The 26,212-nt window shown below is 41.7% G+C and overlaps 1 protein-coding gene and 1 long non-coding RNA gene across 8 annotated transcripts in view; one reads left to right on the top strand and one right to left on the bottom strand.

Annotated features, from left to right (window-relative positions):
* Nucleotides 1-886: 886 nt before the first annotated feature.
* LOC126985372 (protein spaetzle 4-like) lies at nt 887-22,044 on the bottom strand. 6 transcript variants are annotated; one of them, XM_050840149.1, is made up of 10 exons: nt 12,504-12,657; nt 12,051-12,182; nt 8,279-8,442; nt 7,179-7,753; nt 6,477-6,703; nt 5,646-6,085; nt 5,395-5,517; nt 4,893-5,003; nt 4,212-4,308; nt 887-3,841 (listed from the first exon to the last, which is right to left on the bottom strand). In XM_050840149.1, exons 2-10 carry the CDS (start codon nt 12,069-12,071, stop codon nt 3,323-3,325), a joined length of 2,277 nt encoding a protein of 758 aa, XP_050696106.1. In that variant the 5' UTR covers nt 12,072-12,182; nt 12,504-12,657; the 3' UTR covers nt 887-3,322. The 6 variants fall into 6 exon arrangements, with proteins under 6 accessions (XP_050696106.1, XP_050696108.1, XP_050696107.1 ...); XM_050840151.1 differs by having other exon boundaries at nt 12,051-12,099; nt 12,504-12,656; XM_050840150.1 differs by having other exon boundaries at nt 12,605-12,623.
* The window catches only part of LOC126985375 (uncharacterized), a 28,845-nt gene continuing 12,060 nt past the window's right edge, over nt 9,428-26,212 (top strand). For both annotated transcript variants that reach the window (XR_007738656.1, XR_007738655.1), the window contains exon 1: nt 9,428-9,571. This is a non-coding gene — a long non-coding RNA (uncharacterized LOC126985375). The remainder of the gene's footprint in view (nt 9,572-26,212) is intronic.

The following is a 26,212-nucleotide window of genomic DNA, read 5'->3' as shown; positions in this document are numbered from 1 at the left end:
AGGTGTCCTGATATTTTGTTTATCAGTTGTCATTGTGTTGTTCATATTATTCATTTTTGTTCTATAAGTATCAGTTGTCATTGTGTTGTTCATATTATTCATTTATGTTCTATAAGTATCAGTTGTCATTGTGTTGTTCATATTATTCATTTCTGTTCTATAAGTATCAGTTGTCATTGTGTTGTTCATATTATTCATTTCTGCTCTATAAGTATCAGTTGTCATTGTGTTGTTCATATTATTCATTTCTGCTCTATAAGTAACAGTTGTCATTGTGTTGTTCATATTATTCATTTCTGTTCTATAAGTATCAGTTGTCTTGTGTTATTCTTACATTTATTTCTATTCTATAAATGGCAGTTGTCTTTGTCTTAGTCTTTTATTTTTCTGTTTTTCTAAGTGCCTTTCAGCCTTCATTGTGTCACTCTTTTATTTATTTCTGCCCTTGTAAGCATCAGTCATCTTTGTGTTTTTTTATTATTTATTGTTGTGGTTACTGATCTATATTTTCTTCAACAGTGAACTTAAGTGTTTTCGGTATTATCATCATTATCTGAGTATTTTTATCATAGTCATTGTTTCATTGTTATAGATATTGTGATATTGCATTTCTTTCCTGTCAATATTTGAACCTTAATATTTTCTTAATCATCATCATCATCATCATCCATGTATTTCACTAATACTCATTGCAAACAAGGAATACCTTTAATTATTTCCACATCCTCACAATTATCTCTCACTTTTCATCGTTATCTTGACCTCATATATTCTTCTCAGGGAAGTGCCCCCCCCCCATCACACACACACACACACACACACACTATACAACATCTCCCACACACACATCAAGCCTAAGCCCACGGGGTAATTAAAACTCATCAGCTGAATAAATTAATAGTTTTATGCATGGTTCTTAGGCTCTCCCGGTTTTAACAAAATAACAAAGGCTGTGAACGTTACGGTACACTCTTCAGTACTGGTGTGTGAGGTGAACTGTACTTCCACACACACACACAGTTTATTACCCTACACACCCAGGCTAAGGTAACCACAGGGGACACACACACATACACACACACACACACAGTATAAATTAGTGTGTCAGTGGATGCCAGCTCCACCACTATAAAAATAGATGCAACGTCTCCAGTAGTCAGTGCAACAACAATGTGATAAATATGTAAATATATAAATAGACTAATTACCAAATATCACTCCAACAGCTGCAAGCACGGGGTGAGTGCCGATTCATGTGCGTCATTCCTTAAAGTGCTCATATCAGGACAGCAAGCTACTCGAGGACACTGAGCTAAAGTATAAAGCAAGTAAAAGTGTCTTCTTCCCTCTTCATATACTTCATTTAATGTCCTTATTTTCTCTTATGGAGTTGGATGGGCTATGAGTTTATTGATCAAAATTCCACTTAACAGAAAATTTAGATAAAGTTTAAAACAAGATTGTTGATCTAAATTGCACAACTCGAAAAGTCCAAATTCATGCAAAAAGAAAATTATAATCATATAATAAAAAACTTGTAATTTTGAATGCAGGAAATATTAATAATCAAAATAAAAGTTGCCTGAAATCTTGAGTGTGAAAAATTAGAAAGAAAACAAGGATTAACATTTTTTTTAACTGTATCTCTGTCTTGAAAATGGTCTGTTGAACTTTACTTTGATATTGAATTTTGTTTATTATTTGTTTATTGATGATGGAGTTTGTTTTTATCATTTTATTAGGCAGCTCAATAATCCCGAGCACTTTTTCCCTAGATGTGAGTACTACTGATTGGCGTGAGGTGTACACAATGGCAAACACCCACCTTGATGATTACTGTGAGAAATCCTGTAGATTTTTATCCTTCTCGCTCTCACACTTCACATTATACAGTATGGGAAAATATGACTAATGTATATATAACTCTGACCTGCAGATTTATGTTATATAGATTCTAGTATAGTAGCTGTAAAAATATATATAATTCACTATCTATTATTAGTATTTCTATGTATTACTTTTGATGTTGGTTTGTCTTAATGTTTTGACCAGTGGGATGTGATTATGCTCTCTTTCTCTTTCTCCTTTACCGCCACATCTCTTCATTCTCCCTCCTAAGTTATTCTTCTTACTTGGTTACATTTTATTTCCTCTTCAAAGTCATCTCTGTTTTGTTAATTACTTCTCCCTTTCCCTCCTAAGTTATTTTTCTTACTTGGTTACATTTTATTTCCTCTACAAAGTCATCTCTGTTTTGTTAGTATTTCTCCCTTTCCCTCCTAAGTTATTTTTCTTACTTGGTTACATTATATTTTCTCTTCAAAGTCATCTCTGTTTTGTTAGTTATTTCTCCCTTTCCCTCCTAAGTTATTCTTCTTACTTGGTTTCATTTTATTTCCTCTTCAAAGTCATCTCTGTTTTGTTAGTATTTCTCCCTTTCCCTCCTAAGTTATTTTTCTTACTTGGTTTCATTTTATTTCCTCTACAAAGTCATCTCTGTTTTGATAGTTATTTCTCCCTTTCCCTCCTAAGTTATTTTTCTTACTTGGTTACATTTTATTTCCTCTTCAAAGTCATCTCTGTTTTGTTAGTTATTTCTCTCTTTCCCTCCTAAGTTATTTTTCTTACTTGGTTACATTTTATTTCCTCTACAAAGTCATCTCTGTTTTGTTAGTTATTTCTCCCTTTCCCTCCTAAGTCAGCTCTTGGTTACATCTCCCTTCAAAATGATCTCTGTTTCCTAAGCCATCTAATGTAATGTCTATACCTATATCTTTTTCTTCCCATTTTCTTTACACAGAGAGAAGGATTGGAGGGTTGGAAGGAGTTCGTTGTTCTACCTGTTGACACACCCTTATAATGTACTCATCCTTTGTTACTCTCCTGCTCTCGCCACACTCATATATCCTTGCTTTTTATTAATGACATCCCTTTTTTTCCACGCTATCCATTTGCTATACTTTTCATGCCAGTTTTCTATCTCTTCCTCTCTCCTTAGAACTCTTTTGATATCCATTTTGCAACATCATATTACCTACCAATTCTCCCTTCCACAGGCAATAAAAACAATGACCTAACTCTCTGAAGCATTCCTAGGTGTCCTGCCAGGAACCTTACAAGTGGCAAGTACCAGTTTTCCATAGCTTCATCCTTTCCCACACTCACTCCTCAATGGTGCAATACCTTCCATCAGTCCCTCTTCCACAGGCCCAAACAGCAATGACTACTATTCACAATAATTCTAGGCGGTGATGGCTTACTTGGAACCTTACGGGAGCCAGGTGCTAGCTTTCCAAGACTATCCCATGCCTGCCCTGCCCCCTCACTCCTCAGGGCTCCTTGGTACTCTGGAGAGACCCAGCGGCTGCCCCTTGGCTAGGAAAACCCGTGCATAGTTGGTAAGGTTGAAGTAGTAGTGTGGGGTGGCGGCGTCAACCGTCCCCAGTGTGGTGGTCTCCGTGGGCGGTGTTGGGGGAAGCTGTGGAGGGGAGGGAGGGGTGAAGAGGCGAGATGGGGCCTCCAGGGTGTGGCTGGGAGGGGAGATGTGGGAGTATGGCCGAGGGGGAGGTCTTGGGCGGCGCTGAGGGGGTATGTTGGCCAGGGGAGAGCTGGGACGGGCTCGGTGTGAGTAGTAGTATGGGTTGTTACGCTCCTCCTCCTCCTCCTCTTTTGCTTCTTCCTCCTCCTCCTCCTCCTCAATGTTGACTCTTCCTTGTTTTGGGTATGGTTCTGGCCTGATTCCTTCTTCCTCTTCCTCTTCCTCTTCTAGATCATAGTCTTCCTCCTCCTCATCATCGTAGTAGTCATCATACTCTTCATCTTCATCACCGTCACTGCCATCCTGGAGGAGATAGGGATGATAATTCAGTAATATATAACTAAAGTATATGTTTAACCGAGAGGAAACAGGTTTGACAATTCTGTGTTCTGCTTCCTTAAAGTATGTGTGTGTGCGTTGATATATACTAAGCACAGTCTTGAATTTCACTCATAAAACAAAGGCAAAAGAAAGAAGTTATGCACAGAGATCATAATTTATACAGGCTAACACAATAACACTAGAGAGGAGGAGAACAAACTAGAATTCAATATATCTCTCTGACTACTTAGTTCCTTTGTAAGAGCAACATGTGGACTTTTCATGTTTTATTATTTTTTGTTTTGTTTAGTGTTTCATCTGTTTCCTCGTTCCACACAAAAAATTAGCCCACCTCGTTGAAGCGCCCCATCCTCTGTGAGCCGGTGAAGACGTGGAGGGGAAGGTCATAACACTTGCACACACAGAAGGACGGGAAGCGGAACCAGTCACTGGGGGGAGGGAAGAAAGGGACACATGAGCTGAAGTGTTGGAGATGAATGTGCATGTGTAGGTTTTGGTGATGTTATCCTTTTCCCTTACAACTCTTTCCTCATCCATTTGCTACTTCCTTATTTCTTAGTGCATTAGCCTTTTTCATAATCATATAATACTGAAAATATTCCTTAGCTACAGCAAGGCCAAGGAAGATGTGGTAAAAGGTGGTGGAGGAAGATATGAGGAAGCTGAACACGATGGAAGAAATGGCTATGGACCGGCAACAGTGGAGGAGGCTCATATCCCGTCCAACCCCATCATAGGGAATAAATGGAGGTTAAACAATGATGATGATGATGATGAGGTTGAATACAGAGATGAATCAATAGCTATGAAAAGTGGAAAGTGTAATACAAGATCCAAATACCGATTGAGGTTGTTACGGTACTTGTCCTTTACATAACACTAAGAGAAAACTGCAATATAAATAGTGATACAAAGAACAAAAAACAACCAGATTATTCCCTTGCAATTACAAGCATACAAGTGAAGTGTAAAGTAATAAGGAATATCTATGATGCAAGAGTTTTGGGCTCACCTGAAAATTCCCCGGCACTCGTTGGTGGGGTCAAAGGCAAGGAGGCGATGGAGGCGGTACTGCTGCTCACACCGGCACCCGCGACGGCAGTACATCTGGCGGTGCTCGTATCTGGGGGAAGGGCAGGAGGGGTTAGTGCTGAGTGGCAGGGCAGAAACATGTATTTACTTATTCATAGGTCATGGGAGGTTTTAACTTGCAGAAGAAAGAGGAAAGACTTGTACATGGTTAGCTGAGAGAAGAAGGATATGTTTTAAAGTTTTGAGAGACATGGATTAAGTTTAAGAGGAACATGACCCCTTTATAACAGGATATAAGCTACACATTCAGACAAAGGTAGAATATAAGCAAACACAAAATAAGATAAAATATATGCAAAACACTCAAACTAAGACTCAATATAAGGAAAATTACTCAATATCAAAGTAGAATAAAAGCTAAAAACCAGAACTTGGGACAACATAAGTCAAGTAATCAACCAAATATGTTTATGAGCACCCACTTGCATCGCTCCCACTGGATGTACTGCTCGAAGGGGTACTGGTTGAGCAGCGCCAGCGTCTCCCCACGTGTGTTGTTGGCCCAGTATGGTGCCACGAACTCCTCCTCCACCGGGCAGGCGTTCCTGAGGGAGGCAGAATGGTTAGGATGAGGACAAAGTTATAATGATAGAAAAAATAAAGTTTCATTGTCTGTGTCATTTCTAAGGAGGACAGTGAATTTAACCCGGTGGCACACACAAGGCACACTCACATTCCCCTGACAGGCTTCTTGATCTGGTAGCCTTCCTTAGTGGCTGTCTCCTCCACCTTCACCTCCTCCCTCACATTGCCATCCACACGCAGCTCATCCATCACCACGTGCTCCCTGTTCTCCGCCTTCAAGTGCTGGCTGTCCTGATCCTTAACCTCAACCTCCTCTTCCACCTCCTTCTTCCTTTCCCCCGTCAGCTTCTCCTCCTCACTCAAGACCTGCTCTATTCCAAGGTCGATCTCGTCCTTGGTATAATCCGTCCCGTCCTCGAGTCTGTCCCCGAGTGTGAGGGTGGTCAGGTCGTCCTCGTCAAGGGGCGTGGAGATGAAGTCCTCGTGGAAGAATGCGTCGTCGTCCACAGTGTCTTTGTTATCCTTGTTAGCGTTGTTCTTGGCCGTGGAAAGGTCGTGTTGCGTGGTAGGGGGGGCAGGAGATGAGGTCTGGAGAAAGAGGAAGATGGTGGTGAGGATAATGTGTGTGTGTGTGTGTTGGTATAGGTGTGGGGGGGATGCATGGGTGTGTGTGTGTGTGTGTGTGTTAGTATTGGTATGGGGGGTGTGTATGGGTGTGTGGTGTGGATGGGTGGTGTGTGTCGTTATAGAGCGTCAGATATATAGATATACATAAAGGTTAATTTTTGAGCAAGTAATGACAGAATACATGAGAGAAAGACACATAAGAGCTTGCACAAGATTAAAGATTTGGATGATAAAAGTACTACAGGCAAAAGTACTCAAATTTTAAAAAATTCACTAGCTAAAATACAAAACACTACAAGCTCGACTCAGCACATTTAAAACACAAGAAGAAATATATAAATAAAAAACACACCTCAGGGACTGTGAATGAGGAATAGCTGCTCTCCCCCTCCTCCTCCTCCTCCTCCTCTCCGTCGTAGGCCGTAGGGAAGGTGCCGGAGGGGTCGGTGGCGGTGGGGTCCATCAGGGTGGTGGCCCAGGTCCACTCGTCGTCCGGGGGCAGGAGGGTGGCCTGGGTCTCCTCCTCGAAGGGGCTCGAGGCTGTCCCAAGGTCCCCCTCAGCATCACCCCAGAACGTGGCTGTGGAGGAAGTGATTATTATAAACTATCAATCGATCAATCATTATTAGATTTATTTATTCATTATAATTTTCTAGGGTAATGTTATCAATCAAGTGGTGAATAATATCAATAAAACGAAATTCCTGCAAACGTTGCTCCTATAAAGACATTTGAGGAATAAGTAAAAAAAAGAAAATATTCAATTTTTGAGTTATCCTAGACTTACAGAAGTGGAGATACATAGAGGATGATAACAAAAGACAATTAAGCTAGAATACATCTGGATTGCCACAGTTTACCTTCCCCAGGTTTACCCAGGCACCCACTTATCAACCAACCCAAAAGGGAGGATGTATAGGTGGGTGAACTACGCGCCGACTACTCCGGCCCACGAATTCGTAGCTAGGCACGCTAACCACTGCACCACAAAGGCACCAAGATAAATGCAGATATTAAAGTGTAGCCTCATGTACTAATAGAAGAGTTAACTTACTGGTGGTGAGCACATCGTCTGCGGTGCTGGTGGTAGTGGTGGTGGGCTGCACATCGCTGGTGGTGATGGTGGAGGTGGAGGTGGTTGTAGTGGTGGTGGAGGCACGCTTGGTGGTGGACGTTGGGGATGTGGATGAGGTGGAGGCCGTGGAGGAGGTGGAAGACGTGGTGGATGATGATGAACTCTGAGCCTTAGCGCCCTTGGGCAGTCTGGAGGTGCCCGCGGCCTTCCTCTGCGGCTTGCCTTGGCTCTTGGGCCTCGGGGCAGCGTGTTGGCGCCGCACGCTGCTGTACTGCGGCTGTATGGTCACCTTCATGGCCCGCGAGTTGCCGTGGGGCCTCTTGTGGTCCTTGTCGAGTGGAGAGTTTGCTGCGGGGTGGGACGGCTTTTGGTACCTCGCGGATCTCGAGGATGAGGGCTGCTGGCGGTGGTGCGGCCTCTTGATCATCTCGTCGAACATCTCGTCGTAGAGGTCGTTGAGCAGCTCAGCCCGCAGGACGCTGTAGTGCCGCTGGTTGCCGTACATGCGCTTCATCAGCCCCTGGTTCTCGTAGACGAAGCGGCGCACGGCACTCCTGCAGAAGGGATGGGATAGGGAAAGAAGCAAGGAGGGAGGTTATTGCACATTCAAAGCCGGATCATCACTAACCCTTGCCCCTGACCTATTTAATTAGCGCCCTGAACAATGCTAGAATCGAAGGAAAACCGTAAAGAAGTAATTTAAAACGATTCATTTTTCGATCCGGCCTCACACGACATCGTTTCTGATACCATGACATAAAAAAAAACCAAACTATGATATAAAAACAAGGATATACGCCCATGAAGCACTTACTAACGAACATAAATGCAACTACTTATAAAACAAAGCTTATAACAACTCTCAACATCCCGAGAGTACAGTATAGAAGCAGCCACAACCCACCGACCCACAATTTGACCTCTCTTTCGGCCACCTCTTTTGATTTTTTTTTTTTTTTGTAGGAGCAGCGAGTAGCAGGCTTTTTTTTTATTACAGTTTCCTTTTTTGTGCCCTTGAGCTGTCTCCTTTGATGTAAAAAAATAAAAATAAGTAAGGTAAAACTGTCTCGAGGGCTCACCATGGGTACTGGTTCCCGGGACTCTCGCACCAGCTGTCTTTGTTGAGGTCACAGGGGAGCTCGGGGAAGTGGTGGTAGTGGCGCCCATACCTCTCACTGCCGCTGCCACAGGTCATAAACTCGTCGTAGTTAGCCCAAGCGACCCCCACCGACACCCACCAAGCCTGGAAAGGAGAAGAAATAAAGGTCAGCGCGTAGAAAGGAAGTTTCATTATAATCTTCAGTCATTTCTCTCTCTCTTCCGTCATCTTCAGTTCGATAGTTTACTGTAGAACAAAGGCCTTTCCCAACGCCCTCCACTCTCTCTCTCTCTCTCTCTTAGTGTGTACTCCATCCTACTCCAATAAAAGCACTAATTTCGTCTCTCCACCTATTTCTTTGTCTGTCCTAACCTCTAATTTCTGGGATCCCTTTTCCTTTCAATCCATCAATGGGGACACTTTTCCTTTGGTTGTCTATGTACGAGTATTATCAGTTCTCTGCATGATACACGTAGCCTATGACCTGAACAAGTCTTTCTTATTCATAATCGTGTTCAGAGTACCTTCAAGCTTTGTCTGTCTACCTCCCCTACTCCATTTCTTTTTCTAAATCGTCATTACAGTATTTTCAATCTGTGCCTGTCCCTTAGTCCACGATGCTCCTTTTTGTAATGACATATTTGTAATGGTTTAGTAATGGTACTTATAGCCTATAATTAACGGTGTTAGTAGGCTAGTTGGCACTCATATGCGCAATAGGTACATTTGAAGTTGGCCAATTATGCCTCATCATCTCATTATCACCATTAACCACTTAAATATAATAAGCGCGACAGTCTGTATAAATGGTACCGTATACGATTCATTCTTCAGTCTTGCTAGATTAGATCGCCCCGGCCCATAACAACAACAACAACAACAACACAGCCTTGCTAAAGAAAAGCATCTAATTACCGTACAGTGGTTAGGTAGTTCATGACGAGGACTAAAAAATAAATAAGTAAATAAATAAATAAGAATTCATATCTCAAAACATTAATTTAGCTTCTAAACTGAACACTGAAATGAATACAAAGTTTTTCAAGAGCAAAGAAAGGGAAATTATACGCAAAAAAAAAGGGCTAGACATTCCCATTCTTGAGCTCAGTGGAGAGGAGACAGGTATTGAGGGTGGGCGTACGTGCGACCTCGTCCGCTATTTCCTGTCCTACTTCTGTCCTGCACACCTTCCCACGCACTACCACTGGCCACAGAGGAGCATAAGGATACCCTGAATATATAGGCAGCAAGAACTCCCCGGGGGATGTCTGAGGTTAGTAAAATAAGTGAATATATGAATGCTCTTCGGCCATTTTACCACCGTTGCCAGATTATCGTACTCAGAGCTTCTTATTTACCTGTTTCTGAGCCATAGCTATTGCCAAAAAAACATCAATTATTAACCATTTTAACGATAACTATACATGAAGGCAGTTACTGGGGTCAAGGAGGCAGTTTTTGGGTAGGAAATCGGCAAGCATAAGAGGCTAAGTACGACAATCTGACAACGTTGGTGTTTACTGGAACCCAAAGTGACGCAATGCTCGAAGCGGTTCCGAGCTGCGCGGGAAACGAACGGGATAACATTATGACCTCCTTTTTGTGATGAGTCAGTTACTTTGGTATGTTATTCTATTTTCCGGGAGGTAATATTGCTGTCCTACTTTTCTTGTTTACTTCTGATACTTTTGATACCAGTTACTTTTGTCATCGGATTAAAAGTGCACTCCTACTAATTCCTACTTTTGACACTGTTGGTAGTTCGTTGTAAGTGAATCTGATGTTCTTTTTGTGTTTTCCATCTGAATTACATTGCTCCTGCTTTTTTGTTATATTGTTGGTTTTTGCATTACTGTCTACTTTTTTGGTACATTTGGTTCGTTCCAAGTTTGGTATTGTATTTTCAGTGAGACGGCATTCTCCTACTTTTTTGCCTTTGGTGTTGGTTGAAGATTTTTAAAGTGTGTCAGCTGTTACGGGCTTGGGTATCTCATTTTCATTGGCATAACATTACGTTCCTACTTTTTTCCTTTGATACTGTGTTGGTTTAAGTTCTTAGTGGGTCAGCTGTTACTTTAGTTGTACTTTATGTTCATCAGTATAACACTACTTTTCTACTTTTTACCTTTAAGAATGTGTGAGTGATTCAGTTGTTACTTTTTTTTCTACTTTTTACCTTTAAGAATGTGTGAGTGATTCAGTTGTTACTTTTTTTTCTACTTTTTACCTTTAAGAATGTGTGAGTGATTCAGTTGTTACTTTTTTTTCTACTTTTTACCTTTAAGAATGTGTGAGTGATTCAGTTGTTACTTTTTTATTTTTATTGGGTAACATTTTCCTATTTTTTTCTTTCGATATGTTTTGATTTATGTCGGTTGTTACTTTGGTAATGTATTTTCATCTGGATAACATTACTTTTTTGTGTGGGTGTATGTTTAAGTGCGTATCAAGTGTGCGGTATTACGATGCATTAACTTACCCGTTCAGCTAAGCTCGTTTTATTGCAACGCTTTATAAAATTGCATCAGAGCGGACAAAAGAACGGTGACTGGCCAGTTGTATTGTTAAATATTCAATAGTCGTCGGCAGCGGCGTAGCTCGGCATCTGTCAATGGGGGGGGACAGCTGACTAGGTGGGGGGGGGGGGTGACTAGGCAAGTTGATTCTGATGCCACACAAACTAGTTACTCTGAGATCAGGTCAATGGTGTGTGTGTGTGTGTGTGTGTGTGTGTGTGTGTGTGTGTGTGTGTGTATTAGGGCATGACTAGTGTGTGTGTCGGTAATTATATATAACAGGACAGCCATGTTTTTGAGGTTTATTAGACCCGTGTTCTCCGACGCTTAGGAATCTCACTACGAATTATTTCCAAGGCCACAGACAAGAGAAAGGACGCTCTAGTCTATGGGGTGTTTTTTTTATTTTTATTTTTTTTGCTTTTTTTATCGTGTGGTTGCCCGTGCGACATTTTTACTCCATTATTTGAAGGGGTTGCTTGTCCTTGGGTGTTTGTGCATGGGGTCTATTTACTTGTTTTATTTTTCCACGGGTGTTTTTCCACGTTGTATTTTAATTAGCTTTTTCTATGGGGTGTTTTTCCACGTGGTATTTTAATTAGCTTTTTCCACGGGGTGTTTTCCACGTGGTATTTTAATTAGCTTTTTCCATGGGGTGTTTTCCACGTGGTATTTTAATTAGCTTTTTCCATGGGGTGTTTTTCCACGTGGTGTGTGTGTGTGTGTGTGTGTGTGTGTGTGTGTGTGTGTGTGTGTGTGTGTGTGAATACTTTCCCTACCTCGCCGCTCACCCCTACCCCCTCCCAACAAACTCGAGTGAATTCTGTTTTAAAGTGTTTAGGGGAAAGTCTTATTTGGCTTTAGTTACTTGTTTTGTTGGGTTAAGTTTGACAGAGGGGATTTATTTATTTATCTGTTTGTTTGTCTATTTCTTTATTTTTGCACTTTCGGTGATGTTATATAAAATACCGTAAAAAACATGCTTGTTACGAGCCACACACACACACACACACACACACACACACACACACACACACAAACACACACACAAACACACTGGACTTAAGGAAAATAATGTTAGTGACTAAATGTTAGGAATTTGGTCGTGCAAAAAGCTGACAGACAAGTAAACAGAAATAAACACAGGCATTAATTATATCGTGCAAGCAGATTAGACAAACACACAAACATATATAATCGTGCAAGAAGCTCAGACAAATAAACAAACAGACTTACAGCTAATAAATATAGTCTCATATTGCGTCAGGGTTGTCGCAGTAGGCCGCTGAGGATCATGAGTAAACAAACAAAAACGTACAGCAAACAACAGTAACCGCTGCAATGTTTCCTTTCACTATCGTTTTCTCTCTTCACAATAACGATTACAAAGAAAGTTTAATTATATGGATATGGACGTAACTGGTATTTCCACGAGTGATTATCTAGAAAGTTTAATTACATACGCGTGTACATGTAATATGGTTCTTTTCTTCACAATGGTTGAATTATTACACGCGTTTCTAGCTCTGATAACTTATATATCACACTAAACCGCACTACACATCAAACTAAAGTAATTTCAGCACTCCAACAACACATAAACCACTAAACTATCAAATGTCACTATAGTCTTTCTCGTAACAAATTTTGCCAACACTTCTCCTTTAGGCAATTCAACTCAACACTCACATGAATCACTAAACTGGCAAATCATACAAGTCCTTCACGTAAGAGTCCACGAACACTCTTTCTTTAACCATATCGAGGGAGGGAGGAGTTCTTAGCCTAACATCGAAGTCTCTCTCCCATGGCACACACTGACGGTCGCTTGACTAACTGGTGGGCGAGTGAGCGGCGGTGGGAGAGAGGGAAAGAGAAAGAGAGAGGGAGGCAGGGAGGGAGGGAGAAAGTCTTTGGTGGAGGAGGAGGAGGAGGAGGAGAGGCAGGAGGAGGAATACCAGTTCGTTGCTCCCTTCACTTCGGGTGTAAAGGAAGGGAGAAGGTCAGTGCTATGAGAGAGAGAGAGAGAGAGAGAGAGAGAGAGAGAGAGAGAGAGAGAGAGAGAGAGACATAATCCACCATATATATACGATAAAGAAAACGACAATAATATGAACCACTATGATATTCTTCTTACTTATCAAATGAACGATGAAAATAATAATGCGATAAAATAAGACAAAATAAAACCCCAAAGAAAAGAAAACAACAAAAAAGTAAAAGCAAATAAACAAATAAATCGATAAAAATGAGTAAATAAATAAAACAAAAGAGCAACGTTAGGTGAAACAAGAAAGGGTTAAAAAATTTCCTAGAGGTCACCATATTAGGCTTTTGGAAGGGGTAGGGAGCGGGGAATGGAGGGAGGGGGGGGGGGGGGGGAAGAGGGAGGGGCAAGCACTTTCTCTTGTAGCTTGAGGGGGCGGAGAGAAAGAGGGAAAGTGTGTGGAGAGAGAGAGAGAGAGAGAGAGAGAGAGAGAGAGAGAGAGAGAGAGAGAGAGAGAGAGAGAATGCTTACTTAACAACCCTATCTACGTAATTAAAACAGTTCTTCCCAAGGTTTTGCTCTACAGGTAAAGGTTTCCCAGGTAAATACACACAGAGTAATTAAAAGGTGTTCCTCATTGCTTGTATTAGGCAGGTAAAAAATAGATCACCATTATATTTGTTTTAATTGATCTATTGACATTTTTAGGCCGATAGATAGATAAATTTATTGATAGATAGATAGATAGATAGGGACGGTATGGTGGATAGATAAATTGATGGTAGATAATAGATAGATACATGAATGGGAGGATGAGTAGATAAAATAAGGAGATTTCTAATATATATATGGAGAGAGAGAGAGAGAAGCAAAAATAAAAGTAACTGCGTCATTTTTAGCTAACCAACCCGGATCTTAAAAGTTACCTCTTCTGACGTGAGTGAAAGGAAGACGGAGAGGAAGAGGAGGAGAAGGAGGAGGAGGAGGAGAAGGAGATAGTGATGGCGGAGGCGTTGGTGAAGGTTGTGAAAAGAGATGGGGAAGTACCGAAGAGAGAGAGAGAGAGAGAGAGAGAGAGAGAGAGAGAGAGAGAGAAGTGAATGGGACTTTGTTTATATCCGGCCGAGGGTTGCCCACGAACATGGTAACATCCGCGTGTGTGTGTGTGTGTGTGTGTATGTGATGCTCGGTTACATAGGTGTCTAAGCGAGGTGAAAGTGGTAGTAATGATAGTAATAGTTGTTATGTAAATGCAGGGCATTGTGTTTGTTAATTATCATTGTTGTTGTTGTGTTGGCGTGTTTGGTTTGTATGGTAATAATTGTCGGTGTGGCATAATGGCTGTTGTGTGTTCTGTTGTGTTGATGTTTATTATTCTTATTTTTCTTATTCTTATTATTATTTGTTTCTACTACTTCTGTTTTTTTTTTTTTTTTTTTTTTGTTACGTCTTAGCCTATTGCGCCGGTAGGCTTCTTCCCGGTGGATCCTGATGGTCGGTCCAAGGCTTCTTCCCGGTGGGGCCTGATGGTCGGCCCAGCCCGTTATGGCGCAGGCGAGTGTTTATAGTGGCGACATCTTACGTTGGCTCATGCTGCCCTCCCGGAGCTCATCTTTGATCCTAGAATCTAGAGTCCGGGTTGATAGGTGGTCTTCTGGACAGCATGTGGGTAGTTTTAAGCCGCTGAAAAATCCCAGCTTGGTGGCACCGGTCGGGGATTGAACTCGCGTCCTCCTGAACGTTGGGCCGTCTTGCTATCTGTTCAGCCACCGCCTACCCAACTACTACTACTACTACTACTACTACAGACATTATTACTACAAATACACCACGAAATTTTAAGATAATTTACAACAAAAGAGAACAGAAATAAAACTCGTTTGAGATCAGAAAACAATACATTCTATAAATCACACACACACACACACACACACACACACACACACACACACACACACACACACACACGCATTATTCGGAGAAAGAGAAAAGGTAAAAAAGTCAATACAGTAAAATCCGGAGAAAGCGCGTGTGTGTGTGTCATTGTGTGTTCCCTCGCATGCATGAAAGAATAAAACAAATAATCTGAGAAACGATGAAGAAAGAAAAAAAAGTGCATCGACTTTGATCAATGTAGAGTGTTTTCGCGTATGTTGCAATAATGGGACTGGACTGCTTGTGTTCAGCTTGTGGGCTTTGGAATGTGGATATAGCTGGCATTGCTCTAACCTCTCTCATTGCATCATTTTTTTACAATAACAACAATTACTGCATCACTACCACCACCACCACCACCACTACTACTACTACTACTACTACTACTACTACTACTACTTACCACTACAAGTATTGCCATTATCAAACCAATATACTTTACTGCTGCTGCTACTACTACTACTACTACTACTACTCCTACTATTGCTTACCACTACAAGTATTGCCACTATCAAACCAATGTACTTTCCTACTACTACTACTACTACTACCATCACCACCACTACTACTACTAATGATAAAAATAGGAGTATAGTTTGACTTTATTAGTTATTGTATTTTGTATGACTACGTGCCATTTTTACGTGTTCAGTATGTACTAAGTTCCGTTTGATTATAATTATCGAATGAATTTATTAATCACACTCTGAACACCCTGGAACACTAATAACCTCATCACTATCATAACCATCATCAGCAACAGTAGCTATTTTTAACGGTGCAGACAACCACATTCATCACCATTACCAAGAAAGGGAAAAAAAACACCATTACCACCATCAACACAGTCGTCACCATTGCCTAAAGAGAGTGAAAATAATTGGTTCGTGTGGGTATTCAGGGCATTTTCCATATTGCGTTTTCCGGCCGTGGAGTGTTGACGAGGTAGTGAAAGGAAACTGTGATATAACGTATGTGGTCATTTTCATTATGTTGGTTATTACGCAATGTTTGTTTTGAGGACTCTGCTGAGGAAAACCTTAGACTTTCTCCTCCTCCTCCTCCTCCTCCTCTTCCCCTTCCTTCCCTTCTCTTCCTTTGCCTTTCTCCTTCCTTCTCGTCTTCTTTCTCCGACTTTCTCCTCCTCCTCTTCCTTTCCTTCTCTTTCTTTTCTCCTTCTTTCTCGTCTTTTTCCTCCAACTTTCTCCTCCTCCTCCTCCTCTTTCTCTTCCTCCCCCTCTTTTCCTTTTCTTTTCTCCTTCTCGTCTTCTTTCTCCGATTTTCTCCTCCTCCTCTTCCTTTCCTTCTCTTCCTTTTCGTTCTTCCTTCCTTCTCGCCTTCTTTCTCCGACTTTCTCCTCCTCCTCCTCCTCCTCCTCCTCTTTCTCCTCCTTCCCTTCTTTTCCTTTTCGTTCCTCCTCCCTTCTCGCCTTCTTTCTCCTACTTTCTCCTCCTCCTCTTCCTTTCCTTTTCTTTCTTTTCTTTTCTCCTTCCTTCTCGTCTTCTTTCTCCGATTTTCTCCTCCTCCTCCTCTTCCTCCTCCTCCTCCTCCTCCTCCTCTTCCTCTTCCTTCCCTTCTCTTCTTTTTCGTTCCCCCTTTCTTCTCGCCTTCTTTTTCCTACTTTCTCCTCCTCTTCTTTTCTCTCCTCTTTCTCTTCCTTTTGTTTTCTCCTTCTCCTCCTTCTTCCTTCTCTTTTCTCCTCTTCCTTCTCGCCTTTCTCCTCTTTATTATTTTTTTCCATTTCTCTTAAGACTTTTACCTCTTCTTTCTTTTCTCTCCTCCTTTTCATTCTTCATAATTTTCTTTCCTTCTCCTCTTCATTTTCTTTCCTCCTCCTTACTTTTCTTTTCACTTTCCTCCTACCTTTTGCATTTTTTCTCCTCCTCCTATTTCTTTCCTTCCATCCTCTATATTTCCTGGCCACTCGGCCTCTTCCAGTCTCCCTGTGTTCCTATGTTCTTATGTTCTTATGTAATGAAGTCATTTTCCCCCACAGCTTAGGTTACCAGTAGTGTAAGTTAAGGGTAGTAATTTCCTCTTATTTCTCTCTTTACTGTAAAATTTCCATGTCCCTTTCTTCCTTAAAGGTACATGGTGTTCTCTTCTAACTATTTCCTGCCGGAGGGAGAGGTGGGTGGGGAGGAGCCTTCATCTATTCTGTCCTGTCCTACCACACGTAGATTACTAGTAGTAGCGGTAGTAAGCAGACACCCTCGCCATAGACCGATAGGTCTTTTGGTGTCTGTTCTTCCTATGTATTCCTATGTATTCCTTTTCCTCATCCTCTTCATTCTCTCCCTCTTCCTCTATCTCTTTCTTCATATTTTCTTCATTTCTCCTTTTCTTTCCTTCACACTCCTCTTCCTTGCCATTGTATAAGAGAGAGAGAGAGAGAGAGAGAGAGAGAGAGAGAGAGAGAGAGAGAGAGAGAGAGAGAGAGAGAGAGAGAGAGAATCACTTGTCCTGGCTTTCACTCTCACCAGACCAAGTAATAACTCTCTCTCTCTCTCTCTCTCTCTCTCTCTCTCTCTGACACAAAGCAATTGAATACGTCTGTAATTATATGCTTTCGAATAGGAGGAAGAGATAATGGAGGAGGAGGAGGAGGAGGAGGGGGGGGGAGAGGAAGGAGGAGAAAGTATAAGAAGTGAGAGGTAATCTTCCTCTCCTGAGATACCACATGTAGTCCTATGTTAAAAAGGAGGAGGAGGAGGAGGAGGAGGAGGAGGAGGGAGGCTGGAGAAAAGGAGGTAACTTTCTCTTTGCCTCTCCTCCTTCCTCTCCTATCCCATCCCCCCCCCCTCTCTCTCTCTCTCTCTGACACACACACACATACCATCATCATCATCATCATCATCATCTTCATCATCAAAATTATCATCTCTAACGCTATTTTCCTAACTTTCCCTGACACACACACACACACATACGCACACACACGCCTCGCTGGAAACAGTATACTCGTACCGTTAATTCGAAACTTTCTCTCCTGCATAAACAGATATTTCGTCACCCCAACGCAACGTGTGTGTGTGTGTGTGTGTGTGTGTGTGTGTGTGTGTGTGTCAGGGAAAGTTAGGAAAATACCGTTACAGATGATAGTGGTAATGATGATGATGACGATGATGATGATGATGATGATGATGATGAGGAGGAGGGCAGTAATGGTGGCGGGTGATTAGTTTTCAAGATAACATATTTCTGACTGATTATTTTGTTCCTGTCCCTCTGATCTCTCTCCACATCTACCTCTCCTCCTTATTTACTTCGTCTTTAGGTAATTTAATCTTGAAAGTAGTTATTTTTATCCTTCTAAATATTTTGTCTTGAATTGCCAACGGTTGGGGAGCGGAGGCGAAAGTTGCGGGATAGCTCATTTTAATCCTTTTCCCTTTCTTTCCCCCTTTGTCCCTCCTTTCATTCTTAGCATTACGTCATTGGTTAAGTTAGCGAGGCATTTTTTATTATATGATTTTGTTTGATTATGAAAAGACAGAGTTTCTTTCTCCGTCAGTGTTATTGTTGTTTGTGTTGTTGGTTAAGTTAGCGAGGGATTTTTTTATTATATGATTTTGTTTGATTATGAAAAGACAGATAGCTTCCTTCTCTATCAGTGTTATTGGTGTTTATGTTATTGGTTAAGTTAGCGAGGCATTTTTTATTATATGATTTTGTTTGATTATGAAAAGACAGATAGCTTCTTTCTCAATCAGTGTTATTGTTGGTGATGTTGATGTTATTATTTTGTTGATGGATATTTTATTACTATACTTTTTTGAGAGTTCACATCAACATAATAATAATAATGATAATAATGATAACAATAATAACAAAAATAACAAATAAGTAACTACTCTGAGGTCTTCAAATTCATGTGAAGCTAAATAAAAAGGGCATTGGTTATCCGGAGAGAGAGAGAGAGAGAGAGAGAGAGAGAGAGAGAGAGAGAGAGAGAGAGAGAGAGAATAATAACAATAATAATAACAAAAATAACAAATAACTAACTACTCTGAGGTCTTCAAATTCATGTGAAGCTAAATAAAAAGGGCATTGGTTATCCGGAGAGAGAGAGAGAGAGAGAGAGAGAGAGAGAGAGAGAGAGAGAGAGAGAGAGAGAGAGAGAGAGAGAGAGAAGCCATAATAATCGCAACTTTCTTCTCATGGGCGTCGGAAACAAAACTTTCTCCTCAACCCTCTTGCTCGAACGTTCCTTTCTTGGCCGGGTCTTCGTCCTCCACCTCCACCACCACCTTCCTCGCCCTCCCCACGCATTGCCCACGCACAGGACTCCCCACGCGTGCCTCCCCAACCCATTTATAAACCCAAGTATCGTTTAGCGTCGAGGGGAGCGAGTAAAAGTTCCAATAACGGGACTAGCTTGAGGAGACGCCATGTAGCGGCGCTCCTCCTCCGCTCAGAGCTTCCTTGAAAAAGTGAAACCGTTCCCGCCAAGGCTGTTATGTTTGCCTCCCTGCCCTTAGCGCTTTCCCGAGCCTTTACCTGCCTTTATAAACCTTTACTAGTCATGTTTTGAAGAGCCTTTGAGCCCTAGAAGTCCCGGTTAGTGGTTTCTGAGGGAGGGAGTGAAGGGAAGAGTGGTGGGGTTGGGGAGTCGAAGTCGGAGTCGGTGGCAGCGAAAGGGACAACCTCACCCACTAACCCCGATTTCCCCGTCGCAGTGTTGCCAACGCTGCCGCGGCTGCATGATTATTCCTTCCCGCCGACAGAGTTACCAATGCATTTGAACCATTACTGTGATGTTTTTGAGGGTTTTTTTTATATATCTTGGCGTCATGATGGATTACTTTTGTGGTGTTTATGTGTTATGGGTGTTTGGTTCTGTGTGTGTGTGTGTGTGTGTGTGTGTGTGTGTGTACTGGTTCATGCGAGGAGGGGGGAAGGGGGTTGCAGAGGTCATGGCCTTGCTTTGAAGTGCCCTGCATGTCTGGATCACTATCTGCACCGCGATGAATTCACCACCACCACCACTGCTATCACCGCTCTCATCACCACTAGCATCACAATCACTATCACCACCACTACTTATCACCACCACCACCACCACTATCACCAGTAACATAAATCAAACAGTTATCCACAACATTTATACTTGCCACCTCAACCATCACGATAACTAAACCACAGCTACTACTACTACTACTACTACTACTACTACTACTACTACTACTACTACTACTACTACTACTACTATCACCATCACTATCTACCTCTGTCACTCATCATCAATATACTTATACACATCATCATCACCATCACCACATCACACTATCAACACATCATTACCATCATCATCATCATCATCATCACCATCACCACACCAACTCCACCACCACCACCACCACCACCGCGGGGTCATCAACCTTCGCCTCTCGATCAGTAACAACCGCATCAAATTTTCTTGCAAGTCGCGATTCTCACACACACACACACACACACACACACACACACACACACACACACACACAACATAAAACTACACGAGGGAATGCAGTGAATAAACAAATGAATAAATAAATAAATAAACACTATACATAATAACTAAAACAATGTATCAAATCACCGTAAGCCTGGGTAATGAAGGTGACGGGAACAGCCTACGAGTTATACATATTTAAATACGAAGAAATGTATAACGGTAATAAGAACTAATGAAGTGAATTCTAGTATGCTCAGTTTTTATTTTTATTTTTTATTTCTAGTTTTAAAGAAATTTTCATGTTTTTTTTTTTACTTGTTTTTGTTTGTTTCGTTTTTGTTATTGTTATAGAGATCACATTTTTGCTTCTAATTAAATTGCTGTGTGTGAATTATACGTTGAAATGAGAGAGAGAGAGAGAGAGAGAGAGAGAGAGAGAGAGAGAGGTCATTGAACGTTTACTAAGCTCCACTCTCTCTCTCTCTCTCTCTCTCTCTCTCTCTCTCTCTCTCTCTCTCTCTCTCTCTGGCTGACCGGAGAATCGTCTTGTTGGTGGATAAAAGACACACGTGAGAGCGCCTTCCACTTCCCTCATTCTGCTCCACATTCCTTAGCTTCCGTGACTCACCCCCCCCCCTCTCTCTCTCTCTCTCTCTCTCTCTCTCTGGATATGTTGTGTGTTATAATCTTTTTAGAGGACGCGATTATTGGACACGAATGCCTAGTGTGTGTGTGTGTGTGTGTGTGTGTGTGTGTGTGTGTGTGTGTGTGTAGGTCAGGAAGTGCGAGTGGGAGGGAAAGAAATACGTGGTTGTGTATATGTGTTACGGGGGCTCTGGAGGAGGAGGAGGAGGAGGAGGAGGAGGAGGGAAATAAAGGAAGTTAAATAAGAGTAAAGAAAGGAAGGGAAAGTTAGGAAGGAGGAGGAGGAGGAGGACGAGAAGAGGAAAAGGGAAATAAGGAAGAAATAGGGAAGGAGCAAGGAAGGGAAAGAGGAATGGAATGAATGACGAATAAGGAAGAGGAGGAAGAGGAGAGAGGAGGAGGAGGAAGCGAAGAAGAGGGAAGAAAGAAAACAAGGCAGGAGGAAGAGAAGTAAACGAGGTACAAAAAAATTAAATAAAAAAAGGAAGAGGAGGAAAAAGAGAGAAGAAAATACGATGAAAGAGCAAAAAAAGGTACCAGTGTGTGTGTGTGTGTGTGTGTGTGTACTTACGGTCAGGGCTGGGAGGAGTCTGTATAGCGGGGTGCACATCACGCCGAGGAACCCGATAGGACGTCCGCTGACATTCTTATTATCGGGGTCAAATGAGGTCACTTTCCTTCTTCAATGCACAGGTCAACGCCACTGCTATCACACCCCTCCGCCCCTCCCTGGGTGCTGGGGCGACACAAACCGCAACACCATCACACGAAAACCCGCCCAACTGTCACCCTTTGCAACGCTGCCTGTCACACTACTGGCGGGCCGCGTGTAACACTGCCGTCCCCTTCCTCCTCCTCCTCTTCCTTTCTTGGTTCTGGAAGGAGATTAGTGTATGTTTTCCTCACTTTCTTTATATATTTATCTCTATTTTCTCACTTATTCTCCGGTATGCGCACTGTCATCACCACCACCACCGTCGCCGCCGCCGCCTCCTCCGCCCATCTTACTGACACACAAACAAGACACCAACTTTGAATCGATATATCTCGTCACACACTGTTCCTTTAGGCTTGTGCTGGCGTGTGTGCGGGCGTGGGGGCTTGTTCTGGGTACTGGTGGCGTGGGTCGAGATCTGAGGGCACTACACGCAGTTTTTGTGGTGTGTTAGCGGGCGTGTGTGGCGTGCATGGTGGCGGGAAGCGTTGAGTCGACACACCGCGGCAGAGTCTTGTCTCAAACTGGTACGGGAGACGCCAGCCCAGGGTTTCTCTCTCTCTCTCTCTCTCTCTCTCTCTCTCTCTCTCTCTCTCTCTCTCTCTCTCTCTCGTGATAGCCTTCCTTCCTATCGTTTCCCTATGAAGTTATTTTTTTCTTATTATTATATATTCCTCTCTCTCTCTCTCTCTCTCTCTCTCTCTCTCTCTCTCTCTCTCTCTCTCTCTCTCTCTCTCTCTCTCTCTCTCGTGACAGCCTTCCTTCCTATCGTTTCCATATGAAGTTATTTTTTTCTTATTATTATTTCTTATTTAGTTTTGTACGTTTCTACTTTGCTGTATTGAGATCAACCTTTGTTAATTCCCTTTCCTCGCTTTCTTTTAATTTCATTCTTCATTTATTACAGAACTTGATTATAGACTTAACTTCTTCCTATATTTACAAACGTTATCATATTTTACTTTGATCATGGTGCATCGACACGTTTTATTTCTATATTTTTTTCTTCTTTTAAGAGTTCGTAAATGTTTAATACCTTTTTTTCCTCTCTCTTCCTCAAGTTTCTCAGTCCGTCAGGTTTTGGAAAGTTGCGACGAGAGAAAATACCGAGAGAGAGAGAACGGGGGTCGGTTGCCCGCTAGTACCTACTGAATCACACGTCATCGTCTGATACACTCAAATGTTGGGGGGGGGGGGGGATGAGTCGTGGTGATGGTGAGTGGTGGAAGTGATGGTGGTGGTGGTGGTGCGGGCAGGCTAAGAACGGTGGTGCTAGTGGTGGTTATGGTTTTGGTTATGTGGGCGTGGTGATGAATGTGGTGGTGTTGATGCGGTGGTGGTGATGAGGGTATTGTGGTGCTGATGTGGTGATGATGAATGGTGTAGTGGTGGTAATGAGGGCATGGTGGTGGTGATGGGTGTGTGGTGATGAGGGCGTGGTAGTAGTGGTGAGTGATGCGTTCATACTAAGAAGTGGTAGTGGTGGTGGTGGTGATGGTGATGAGGATGTGGTGGTCGTAGTGGTGATATGTGAGGAATGGTGATGAGATTGTGGAAATGATGACACAGAAGCAATACAAAAAGAAATATGTCGTCTTGTCTTGCAATCTAGCTGCTTTAGCCCCCCCCCCCCCCCCCACCTCCACCCCCTCTATACTTGTACTGGTATGATTATAGTGAAGCTCAAATGTGCGTGGCGGTGGTGGTTATGATATACCTACTCGTGTTGTTGGCGGGGGGGGGGGGATGGCATCAGCACAATACTAATAAAAGTCACTGTCGTGGCCGTTAGGCTGCGTTCACATCAAGCGAATCGAATCAATTTCATTTATAAAGAATCAACACGATTCATGATTCGTCTTCATTCGCCACACAAAGCGAATCCAGTCAATTCAAATCATGACGATTCATGGCGATTCAGTCACTGATTGGTTTGGACCCATTTTTTTATCAGTCAAGGCGAGTCACCCGAGGAGTAAGCACCACGCTAGCGGACGTCCTGATCAATTTAGTACGAGAACGACGTGCGATATATGATCCCAGTGATCCTATGCACCGAAATCGGGATGCCATAGCTGCTTTATGGAAGGATATTGCTACTAAAATTAAATGCAAAGGTGAGTCAACAGTTTTTATTCACTTACCACAGTAGAACTATTGTAGGCTACTGAACCACAGAAGGAATTGCCGCACCCTACGATTTACTAGACAACATTTCGCTACATCTTTTTTTAAACAAATGACGACACAAAACTTTACGGATATGGCTGGATATTTTCATTTGGCAACTGTACGGTGTATGGTCTACGTTTGAAATGCATGACATAACTGCACGTCGGTAATTGGTATTCTGCTTTCATATGGAGGATCCATGGAGTCAACTCCACCATTTTAAATTGTTCTTTAGTCATCCTAAAGAAGTCATACAATTTCTGTGGATTATTCACCAAAACTGGGAACAGATGTCCAAAGCTCCCAAAGTCAGCTCTTTTAACATTGATTTCATGCACCCATATTCGTTGCTGATGCCTACGCCTACGCTGGCTCAGCCACAGCAACGCTGCTATTTCAGCGACGGCGTATACGTCCATACACGTGAAAGCCTGCCTTGGTACTGCCTTTTGAATGTTGACTCGGACTCAGTCAGTTGGAACTGTGCTGATTCAAAATTACTTAAGTCAAATGATTCTTCATGAATAGAATTTATTCGATTCGCTTGGTGTAAACGTAGGCTTATTGTATTTTTTTCCTTCGTGAGAGAGAGAGAGAGAGAGAGAGAGAGTCTTCTGCTTCCCTAAATAAAGTAAAAACAGATAAATAGACTAATAAAGTAGATGCGTAAATATGATAAAATAAATATGTAATAAATAGATAAATGAAGGTAAAAGAAAATAAGTTCATAAACAAAGATAAACTGTTGATTAATATAATGAATTTATATATAAATAAGCAATGGCAAAAGTAAGTAAATAAATGAGAAAATTAATTAGTTAATAAATAAGTAAATAAAATTCAAGAAGTAGTAAAAGTGAATGAATTTGATACATAAATATTAAAAGTATATTAAGTACTCCGCTCTTTTGTCCTTCAGCTGCTTTCTTTACTGCAAATAAATAGATAAACAAGTATAGTTGAATAGTATGAAGGTTGACAATACCAGTCACACCTCCATCCCTCTCCCTTTCCAACCCTCACCTCCCTCACCTGTAATACCTGTGACTATGATGAGATGACGTGCTGGCAATTAATTACCGTGGGAGCACAGGTGAGGCTGAACCTTACCTGTGTGAGTATTACGTTAGCTGCCTTGCGTGTACGGTGCCATCATCTTGTCGTCTGTGTGTTTTGTATGCGTTATGCAGCCGTGTGTTACCTGTGCAAGGGCTACCGTGTTACGTTAGTTATCGTGTTATGGCTGTTTTGTGTGAAGTGTTGCGTTAGTTATTGTGTTATGGCTGTTTTGTGTGAAGTGTTGCGTTAGTTATTGTGTTATGGCTGTTTTGTGTGAAGTGTTACGTTAGTTATTGTGTTATGGCTGTTTTGTGTGAAGTGTTGCGTTAGTTATTGTGTTATGGCTGTTTTGTGTGAAGTGTTGCGTTAGTTATTGTGTTATAGCTATTGTGAGTGAAGTGTTGCGTTAGTTATTGTGTTATGGCTGTTTTGTGTGAAGTGTTGCGTTAGTTATTGTGTTATGGCTGTTTTGTGTGAAGTGTTTCGTTAGTTATTGTGTTATAGCTATTGTGAGTGAAGTGTTGCGTTAGTTATTGTGTTATGGCTGTTTTGTGTGAAGTGTTGCGTTAGTTATTGTGTTATGGCTGTTTTGTGTGAAGTGTTGCGTTAGTTATTGTGTTATAGCTGTTTTGTGTGAAGTGTTGCGTTAGTTATTGTGTTATGGCTGTTTTGTGTGAAGTGTTGCGTTAGTTATTGTGTTATAGCTGTTTTGTGTGAAGTGTTGCGTTAGTTATTGTGTTATAGCTGTTTTGTGTGAAGTGTTGCGTTAGTTATTGTGTTATAGCTGTTTTGTGTGAAGTGTTACGTTAGTTATTGTGTTATGGCTGTTTTGTGTGAAGTGTTGCGTTAGTTATTGTGTTATAGCTATTGTGAGTGAAGTGTTGCGTTAGTTATTGTGTTATAGCTGTTTTGTGTGAAGTGTTGCGTTAGTTATTGTGTTATGGCTGTTTTGTGTGAAGTGTTGCGTTAGTTATTGTGTTATAGCTATTGTGAGTGAAGTGTTGCGTTAGTTATTGTGTTATAGCTGTTTTGTGTGAAGTGTTACGTTAGTTATTGTGTTATGGATGTTTTGTGAAGTGTTGCGTTAGTTATTGTGTTATAGCTATTGTGAGTGAAGTGTTGCGTTAGTTATTGTGTTATAGCTGTTTTGTGAAGTGTTGCGTTAGTTATTGTGTTATGGCTGTTTTGTGTGAAGTGTTGCGTTAGTTATTGTGTTATTGCTTTTTTGTGTGCAGTGTTACGTTAGTTATTGTGTTATAGCTATTGTGTGTGAAGTGTTGCGTTAGTTATTGTGTTATAGCTGTTTTGTGTGAAGTGTTGCGTTAGTTATTGTGTTATGGCTGTTTTGTGTGAAGTGTTGCGTTAGTTATTGTGTTATAGCTATTGTGAGTGAAGTGTTGCGTTAGTTATTGTGTTATAGCTGTTTTGTGTGAAGTGTTACGTTAGTT

Source organism: Eriocheir sinensis, chromosome 59 (genome assembly GCF_024679095.1).
Source record: "Eriocheir sinensis breed Jianghai 21 chromosome 59, ASM2467909v1, whole genome shotgun sequence".
NCBI lineage: Eukaryota > Metazoa > Arthropoda > Malacostraca > Decapoda > Varunidae > Eriocheir > Eriocheir sinensis.
Note: the sequence above shows the minus strand (reverse complement) of the source record. Positions and strands in the feature narration are given on the sequence as shown.